General features: G+C 40.5%; 1 protein-coding gene across 1 annotated transcript; it reads left to right on the forward strand.

Moving 5' to 3' along the window:
• Positions 1 to 377: 377 nt before the first annotated feature.
• Positions 378 to 10,197, forward strand: coro2a (coronin, actin binding protein, 2A; the record flags this gene model as incomplete). Its single annotated transcript, XM_015393277.1, has 8 exons — positions 378 to 569; positions 5,020 to 5,136; positions 5,386 to 5,490; positions 5,568 to 5,664; positions 7,569 to 7,681; positions 7,786 to 7,876; positions 7,980 to 8,224; positions 9,357 to 10,197. Coding segments are annotated over 8 exons (1,086 nt in total), but the record flags the coding sequence as incomplete, so codon positions are not given.
• Positions 10,198 to 10,404: the final 207 nt, after the last annotated feature.

Below are 10,404 nucleotides of genomic sequence, written 5' to 3' on the forward strand. Positions count from 1 at the left end.
CTAACTGTCCTTGGTCCAACACTCCTGAATGAACTAACTAAATGATGAAGGGAAAGCTGGAGAAACGTGCCGCATACTGAGTCACTCAGTTCAGGAGTGTCGGACCAACAATGACTCTAAAAGGTGGAGAACGGGAACCAACTATCCTGATCTAAGCTGATCCAGAGGTGAACTTACCTCTGGAAACATTGACCTGAAGTAGACAATCAATGTCAGCACATAGGCCAACATCACAGGGTGTTGTTGGTTTTTCTTTTTCTTTAACTTGCTTTATAAATAAGCTGTAATTTTTTGTATTTAACCTTTTAATACCAATGAACATAATCTGGATTGTTCTCCAGCTGATTCTCTGCTGAACGTTTCTGCTTTTTTTTTTTTTTGTCCACCAGGTGATGATCTGGAACCTGGACTCTCCAGAGCAGGTGATAAAGAACCCCGTCCGAACCATCCAGCACCACACAGACGTCGTCCTGTCCATGTCTTTCAATACGGACGGGAGCCTTCTGGCCACCACCTGCAGGGACAGGAAGGTCCGGCTGATGGAGGCGCGCTCAGGGAACGTGCTGCAGGTGTGTTTGTCACAGCGTTTAAATCTGGAGTCAGAATGAGAGCGATTCCATAAACCTTGGTGCAACAAGACCGGAGAAACTGTTAGACTATGGTCAAAAAAGAAAGGAGTCCTTCTCTGACCTGAACCTGTAGAACCCTTGTTTAAAGCCACATCATCACTGCTAAAATCAACATGAATAAAAATTGTGTTTTGGAATAAAATAAATGTTCACTGGAAAAAAATCTAAATCTAGATAAATAATTATTTCTTAAAATAAGTGCATTTTTTCTTGAATTGAGATTTTCAGAGAGACATTTTGCCAATGGGAACAAGATAATTTACATTTAAAATAAGAAAACACAATTGCATTGTCTTATTTCAAGTGCATTTGATCTTAATATCTTCTTTAAGAGTAAAAATACTAATTCCATTGGCAGATTATCTTATTTACCTACTCAATTTAAGGGTAAATGCACTTACGTAAAAAGTTAAAATAAGGAAAAAGAGTTTTATTATTTATTTCTACATTGTTTTTCCAGTGTTGAGTTTATCATTCAGTGAAAGATTTAAAGAAATGACAAAACACAAGATCCAGATGTTTGAGCTTCCGTTCTTTATGCTTCCATATCAAGATCCACAACATGTTTCATCCAATCGCCCCATCTCCATCTGTGCAGAAGGTCCCTCTGCACATATTCAGAACCTTGCTGATTATTTCAGGTCCAATCCAGCATTTTTAGGAATAACTAAAGATTGAAGAAACTCCCCTCAGAGGTGATAACTGATCATGTTTGAGATGCTGTCAGTGTTTTAATGCTGTGGGTCATGTAACGGACGCATAACTCATCCAACCATCGTCACTAATCCTTCACCATAAACAGGAAGTTCATGTTAATCCATGCGGCATTATCTGATCAGATCAGATTTTGCATGCTGGCAGCGGGCCCTGCCCTGCTGACACCTACTGGCTGTCTGTGCTTCTGCGCTGAGCTCAGACATCAACATGTGGAGACTTGAAAGGTCGTAGTTCCAGACTGGGATGCAGGTGAAACCCCCTCTGAGGCAATATCTCCATTTTCTGCTGCTGCTTTGATAAACTGGTCAAAATTTCTTGATAAATCCCTTTACCTATGCATAGTCCTAATGGAAAAAAAAAACAAAACACATTTTTTAAAGACTTTAAAACCGATGATATATTAGGAAGGTCAGTCCAGTATCGATTTGCTGCAGCCTTCCCAGGAACAGCTTTTTTCTGATCCGTTTCCTGAGCTCCTCATCTGTTTTATTCCTTCTCACAGCAGACTGTGTTTCAGCACCATATGACCAAAACTGACACCTTTTGCACCATCAGATTCAAACTGAATAATAATAACCGATCGTTTGTGATGTCATCTGATTATCTGCATAAAGAGAACCAGAAGTTCACCTCTTTATAACCCGCCATAATCATTTTGTACCACATTTTCTACTGTATAAAACCAGTCTACATCGGATGGTTGTTGCTCTTTAAGCCTTCGGTGGGTTCAGAAGAGAAGTTGTTCTCTGATCTGTTCTCACATTAATGAACATAGGAGTTTTTCTTATTTAGACCATGGAAAGAGTTTCCTTCTATATGAATTATAAATGTCATGAATTTTTTGTTCTACGTGTGTAAAAAGTCTCCCAAAATTCTTTGATGGCACCGTGGCACTAGAATTAAATCTGGGTTTCAGTATTCCTGTGTTTCATTATTTTGGGTTCGTGTCTAAAGGCTGATTTATACTCAGAAACCAGGGTGTGTGTCGCAGTGAATGCAAATGTGCCTCCGCCCTGCCGCAGCCACGCTGCTGCACCTCTCCAGAATTGTAGGTGACCTCAGACAGTGCTGCAGACAGGAGGCCTCTGATTGGTCAAATCTACATCCGCTCTACTCTATGCGTATTTCCTGTTTGGTACCTTACCGGCTTGTTTTGTTTGTATGACCGCCATTGTGGAAAACGACTCGTAAAGATGGACCAGCTAGAAGAGCGAGGTGCACCAGAACGCTGGGACCCTTTTTCCACCTGGATCCCCGCTATTTTTCACCCTCATGTCCCTCCATTGTTTGAAAAACTTGCCCCCACTTCCTCACCGCCTCGGCCGTATCTAGACCCACAGCTAGTTCCTGATTGTCCCTCTTGCGTTGTGGTGTGAAATAACATAGCACAGTCCACACTTCAATATTGGGCATAAATCAAAAATATCTGCATCAAGCTCACTGCAACACACTGCTGAGGGAGGATAACCAGCCCTTAAAAGTGATGCATAGGCCTCAGCAGTGTAAAAACAATTAATCTAACAACTTTCCTGTTGTATTGGAGACACTGATGACAACAGAGCAGTGATTGCTCTTAGTTTACCGTCTCTAGCGAACAGTGAGCGAGCCCCTTCCTCCAAGGCAGCGGCCAAGAGCAGCTCCTCTCGTTCGCTTAAAACGATACAAACTAGAGATCAAACCCGCATCTATGATCGCCAAGGCCTACTGGAGCTACGGTCACAAAATGTTTTAAATACTGACATTTTTTGACCATTTTAAAAGCTGCAGAGTGCTACGGATGGATGTCAACAAACAGCGGGAAAAAAAGGACGGAGGAAGAGATGCGCAAGACGGAGAAAGTGAGGCTGCTTAGGGTCCGCTTCCATCAATCCTGCTCTCCAGCGTCCGCTCGTTGGAAAACAAAATGGATCATCCTCGACTTGATCTCTCTTCATAAAAGGAGACATGTAACTAATGCACCATCATTCTGATAGAGTCATGGCTGCATCAAACAATACCGGACAATGCTGTTGGCCTGGAGGGGCTGATGCTGTACCACGCCGATAGAAACAAAGAGCTCTTCCTTAATTGGAGGCTCCTCTGAGACTGTTCCCAGGAAATCTTCAGCATCTAGAGGGGAAGCACAGCCCTCTGCAGGTGAAAATGAGGAGAGCACTCTAGTTGCTTCCCTGAAGATGCTGAAACATCCCCAGCCTGCCCCTCCTGGCCCCCTCCGGCTTCCACAGCTTCTCCAGCATCGTCTGTCGCTGCTAAACCTGCCGATGGCACCACTGCTGCTTCAACCACGGCATCCGCTTCAACCCAGGGGGCTATCACCCTCACAGCATCGTCATCATCCTCTTCCTCCCCTGAGCCAGGAGAAGTGAGTGCTTCAGGAGCTGGAGGCAGTAGCAGCAGCTCAACAACAACTGCTGCTTACCTTAGCAAGCCTGCACTTCAAAAAATGAAATTGTCTAGAGAGCTGTTCTAAACAAAATTTCTTTTTGTTTACACTTGTGTAATAAAAAAATGAAAAAATAAATCTAAGTCTAAGGATGCAGCAGCTGCAGCCTGTCTGCAGACAGACTCTCCTCTCTTCTTTCATTGAAGATGGGTTACACACGGCAAAGCTTCCTCTGATTCCCCCTGAAGTAAAACTCTGTGTAAATATAATAAGTAGCTGTGTATTGTAATAGAATAGCATGTGGTTTCAGCTGCCCTAGTGAACACACCGTCATTGTCTCAGGGCAGAGAAAATTGATGTTTTCATTACTTTTGAGGCCTAATTTTATGTCTAGTTGTGTTTTTAATTATTTAAATTGGAATTGGTGATTAACAAAACATTTCTGTGACAAACTGAGAACACACATTTTATATTCAACACTCTTAAACATAATGGAGATCTTGGTTAAATTTAATCCCAGTCCTCGTGTCCCTGGGTTTGGCATCCCCTGAATCCAATCAGACAGAGCCCACATTTTTTTAGATTTGATATGCAAAAAAAATGACATGTTCTGACATCTTCTACAACAATTCTTTTTTAAATAGTTTATCATTTTTTAATTCTTATCGTTGATGTGTTTAGCAGATATTTTTTTATTTTGTTGTTTGTTGTTTTAGTTCTTGATCCAACGTCCATTGTGACGCAAATGCTTTTAATTTGTACAAAGTTTTGTTATTGAAAACGGAACAATCGTATTAAGATATCCTGTTTCCCATTCAATAAACTGCTCTAAATATTTAAAAAATTTTTGTTTGGCTTTGAATATTATTGATTAGTTTTTACCTTTTTTACAGTCAAACTGAGTTTAGAGTCATTTTCTAATTTTTCCCCCAGATCTTCACACATTAATTAAAATATGGTTATTAACAATAAGCAGTATAATTGATGTAATACATTTTGATCTAATAAATATTTGGTATAAAATCATCACCTTTTTCTAATTTTATTTTAAATCGTTTACAACTGTAATGATTTTTTTTCCTTTTTCAATATTAACAAACTGTATTTCAAGTTTTCCTTTATCTGCCTCTTTGGAGTTTTCAAGAAAAAATATTTTATTTGAATTCTATCATTTGCTTCAATGAACCACATTGTAGATAAGTAAACAGAAAAAGCAGTCTGTCCAAACGCCAAAGAAAACAGACTGTAAATGCCTCTAAATCTCTGTTTTGTTTTGTTTTTGGTTTGCAGGAAGCAAATTGTAAGTCGCATAAAGCCAGTAAGGTGCTGATTTTAGGGAACCTGAAGATGCTCATCACATCTGGCACTTCTCGCTACAACGATCGACAGATAGCTCTGTGGGATCAGGTGAGAGAGCAGAATCAGGATTCTCTTTCTTTTATTATTTACCAAATTAGCTTTTATTTATTTATTTATTTTTTTAATGTTCCTGTTTCAAACTTCTGTATTAAACCCAACCCTGCCATCTAGTGGCCAATTTAATTTACTATGCAAAAATGGATTGTGGATTTTAATTCAGTGGATCAAACTGTGTTTTTTAATTTATTTTTAATTTATTTTTTTAACAAAAGTTTGTTTCTCTGTGTGCGTTTGCAGGAAGACCTGTCGGTGCCTTTGTTGCAGGAGAACCTGGACGGTTCCTCAGGGGTGATCTTCCCGTTCTACGACCCTGACACACACATGCTCTACCTTGCTGGAAAGGCAAGACTGGCTCATTAGAGAAAAGACAGCCAAAAAAAAACAAAATCAAAAAGCTGAAAATGTTTTGATATTTTTAGGGGGATGGAAACATCAGGTACTATGAGATCAGCTCAGAAAAACCCTACCTCCACTACCTGACGGAGTACCGCTCACACTCACCTCAGAAAGGAATGGGTAAGAAAAGCAAAACGTGGTCAAACTTTCTGTTTTTTTTAGCTTTTTTTTTTTTACCCAGGCTGCATTGACTCTTTGCACCTGTAGGCAAAGCTGTTGTGCAAATGAAGCTGTTGTATTTGATTAACCAAATCAGGTGCTGAGGAGCCTGCTGGCCGTCACCTTTCTAGACCTCTACCCTTCAACTATTCACATCAAAGACTACCGGAGTGTTGCTGCACTGAAAATCCTACAGAGATGCTTTATTAGTAATACATTTGAAGAAATAACACGCTAACCGAACAACATGGTCTGCAGCAACGTCCCCTGTTGTGTTTTTCTTGTCCCCATCAGATCTGGACGCTCTGAGCTTCATTTTTATACATTCAGATCAGAATACTGAGTGCCTGAGATAATGTGTCATTTGGAGTGCTAACTTGAGCTTTATCCTTCCAAACGAACAGAGCTTATACAGAAGAGACTGTTGTTAATCCTGTTCTTAAGCTAATTTTACACACCCATGATTTAAAGAAGAGAACCGGATGAATGCTGCGCAAATAATAGGATGATGATTTTAAGCTTCAGATTGACAGTCAGAGCTCACGGCACAATGGGATGCAGGAACTGATTAATTTCTAAGTTCAGGTTAATTGATAAACTAACATTTCCAGCTTTTTTAAAGGTGTCATGGAATGCAAAACCAAGTTTCCATTGTCATAGATGAATAACGATGGTTCAGTGGGTGAAATGGACGTACAGAGAAGTTCAAACCCCATCAACACCTCCTTTCTCTGCAAAATCTCACAATTCTAAACTTCCACCATAAAACAGGCGAATCCAAACGAAGCCCCGACTTGACGTAAACTCGTGGATGTTGCTTTATTTTGTTCTGGCCTGTACTTTTGTCGTTCCATCCCCCGCTGGCTCCCTGTTTCGACTACGTGCTGCACTGAAGTCCACCAAAATCCCAGAAAATTTTTTAATTCCCCCCGGACATTTTTTTAGGTATAAAAAGCAGGACATGTCAGGGAAAAAGAGGACATCTGGTCACCCTACCATATCAACAATGTTTCAGTAATTGAGTGCTTGTTGCTGTGATGCGTCATTGCTCAGCAGCTTTGAGCGTAGCATAGAAGGAAGAAAACCTGTCATTTCAACTTAACCAGGCTTGCATTAGGGCTCATAGAACAGCAAATATGCCATTTTCAGCCCAACCAATGTTACACATCCTATTCAGAGACCTTAAGGACCAGCACCAAATACCCTATAGAATCATTCTATGAGCCCTTTAAGATGTTTGGAAACCAAATAACCTAGGAGATGGGCTTTACAAGGTACTAAGAAAAGCTTGAATCTAAACACCGATGAAACCAGGACTGAAAATCTGTCTGTAGGTAAACTGTAAACCTAATGAATCAGAAGCTTCCTAAACAACCTTTAGCTGCTAAACTATCAGGAATCTTTTCTATTTCAGTTAGTGGTCGGTTCTGTATCCTCAGAGGTTTAATAACTTTGTCTCCGCACAGCTGTCAGGGGGTTCAGACACAGGGTGTCGGTCAGGTTGAGGCCTGGACTTGAACTAGACCAAAGCCTGGGTTCCAGTCTTATTAGGACATTCTGTTGTGTGATTACCTTTGGTGTTTGGGAGCCGAGCTTTACCTCTCAGACAAACGACCTTCAATTAAGAAAACAAATGCAGATTTTCAGCTAAAAAAAAGGCTCATGTTGAGCATGGTGGTGGAAGGGTAATGATTTGGGCAGCAAATCAGATTGACCTGATTATGAAGTCGGGTCACAATCTGACTAACTTCTTGGTTTAGTTAGACATAATCCAAAATTCTTTAATCTCTGATTTTACAGAATAACATTATGAATGAGACTTCTGTCCCATGTGTGAAGCTCTTTATGTCTTTTTTTTTTTGCAGGAGTAATGCCAAAGAGAGGCCTGGATGTCACATCATGTGAGGTTTTCAGGTTCTACAAAGTGGTGATAGTCAAGAGCCTCATTGAGCCTATTTCTATGATCGTACCCCGCAGGGTGAGAGCGCCCAGATTAACACACACCTCCAACACGGCACAGCAAGCATCAGACAACTTCTTTCATCTAGGCGTCATTCGTTCTGACTTTCTCTTCCTTTTTAGTCGGAGTCGTACCAAGAAGACATCTATCCAATGACGGCAGGTAACAGACCAGCGCTGACTGCAGAAGAGTGGCTCAGCGGCATCAGTAAAGGTCAGCAATGCTCATTCTTCTTATGAATAATCACCATTTGATCAAGCATGTTTTGTTCAGGTAGTTTCCTGTGCTCATATTCTTCCTGGTTTGGGTCTTTCAGGACCGGTTCTCATGTCTCTGAAGCCTGGAAGTGAACTAATGGAGCCTCCGTCAGAGCTGAAGGGGCTGACCAACTCCCTGGACACACGGCGCTCTCAGAGCAGACCCGGCATGCTGCGCCTCTCCTACATTCAGGACCAACTGGAAGCCAAAGAAGACGGCGAGCAGGCCAAGTCCGACAGGAGTTGGACGTCTGTGAGCAACGGGGACGACCAGGCGCATGGTTCCCCGCTGACAGAGAGCGAGGTGCGATTTGCTGATTATCAAACACAAGCCTGGATTTTAAATGATCCCATTTAAAATCCAGGCCTGCAAAAAAGTTGATGCTTATTTTCACCAATGACAGTTTTTAGACCTATAACAAGTAACAATTTCTTAGTTTATTTTTTATTTTTATTTATTTATACTTTTGAACAATTCTGATTTTTTACAAAAAGAAATTAAAGCTTCAAAAAAGCTTTTCTATTAATTTCTTGTTGTTTGAATTTAATGTCATAGTTTTAAGTAATTTAAAATTCCTGGCCCAGGATCTTTCTGCATGGAGTTTGAATGTTCTCCCTGTGCATGTGTGGGTTCTCTCCGGGTACTCCGGCTTCCTCCCACAGTCCAAAAACATGACTGTTAGGTTAATTGGCTTCTCGAAATTCTCCTTAGGTGTGAGTGTGTGTTTAGATGGTTGTTTGTCTCTGTGTTGCCCTGCGATGGACTGGTGACCTGTCCAGGTTGGACCCCGCCTCTCACCGTAGACAGCTGGAGATAGGCACCAAACGACCCTGCTTGCAATAAGCGTGACAGAAAATGGATGGATGGATAATTTAAAAATCAAAAGTGCATTTGTGTCCTAATCTGTTAAAAAATAAAAAATTGTTTTTTTGAAAATTGTCACATCCTGATAGAATTGTCACACCCCTTAGACTTGAGATATTTAAAGACATGTCAGCTGGACTTCATGTCTCAGACTGAGGTCATTCTCAGCAGACAGGATACTAGCTACTCGGAACCTCTCAACCTTTTTACTGTTACTGCACTGGAAAAAATCCAAATCCAAGTCATTTTTTCTTAAAATAAGTGTATTTGTTCTTGGATTGAGGAGGTAAAATATGCATTTTACCAATGGAACAAGACAATTTACACTTAAAATAAGAAAACACAGTTGTATTGTCTTATTTCAAGTGCATAGTCTCTAATTATCTTATTTTGAGAGTTAAAAACATTTATTCCATTGGCCAAGTATCTAATTTACCTACTCAAATTAAGCGTAAAATACACTTAAATTAAGAAATGTTTACTTATTTCTAGATCGTTTTCCCAGTGTGTGTCCCTGTGTCGTCAGAGGCGCCTTTCTTGACCCCCCGCTGTGTTTTATGTGTGTCTACAGCTGCGTCTGAAGTGCCTCAGACAGCAGGAGGAGATCAGGCGGCTGACGGAGCTCCTGAACCAGAGGGAAGTTCGCGTCAAACAACTCGAGCTGGAGATTAAGAACATCAAGAACTCTCAGAGCTAACTTTAGGAGTTCCCAAACATTCCTGATGCGCTGAGCTGCACCCCCCCACCCCACCTTCCTGACGGGACACTCTGGTTTAAAGCTCAGAATCCGAATCACCTCCTTCCTTCTTTAAAACTTCACAGCTCTCCTGACACTCGGACCTCTTCGTTGTTTCGACCACCTCGACACTCGGTGCACGTTCTTTTTTTCGTGTAAATAAACTTTTGAAGATGCACCTTTTTACCTTTTGCCCCATTTCTTTTGTACACGTCACATCTATGCAAGTTTACTGTTCATATGGAGTTTTTTTGTTTTTGTTCCTTCTGTAGTCCACAGATAAATGGAGGTTTGAGCTCCAACCATCTGCCTGAGAGCTAACGTTGCTGAACTTCCTTTTTGTGCTTGTTGTTATTGTATTTAAACTGCTGTAAGTCGACACAGCCGTGGTGTTTGAGTCTTGAATGTGAAAGAGCAACATGAATGACCCACCTTTGCTCTGCCTTTCCTTAAAGCTGCAGCTCTTTTTATCCCAGATTTTATTTTGAAATTGTCTCGATCCCAATTGATTTCTTTTTTTTTTTTTTCCAGGAATGATTGTGTGAGTTAAATCTGTACCTGCTGCCAGTTTGAATTTTTGAACTTGATTTTTATATTTATTTGAAGATGCGAGCGGAGAATACACCTTTTAACAATGAATTTAACCCAAGATTTGATTTTAGAAAATATACGAAGAGAAAATCTATAAAAATAAAAAAAAGTATCCAAAACCTGTTTTTGTTTGTTCATTTCATGACTTTTGATTGTCTCCCTTCATGCTTCCTTTGTTATTGTGACAGCTTTAATGTAAAAAAAAACATTTATTTTCTGTAACTTTCTGAAAAGTAAGTTCCTCAGAAGCTGATGAGGATCTTCTGACCCTATCTAGGATGTCCCACTCTAC

This window comes from Cyprinodon variegatus, unplaced genomic scaffold (genome assembly GCF_000732505.1).
Source record: "Cyprinodon variegatus isolate N-32 unplaced genomic scaffold, C_variegatus-1.0 Scaffold634, whole genome shotgun sequence".
Taxonomy (NCBI): domain Eukaryota; kingdom Metazoa; phylum Chordata; class Actinopteri; order Cyprinodontiformes; family Cyprinodontidae; genus Cyprinodon; species Cyprinodon variegatus.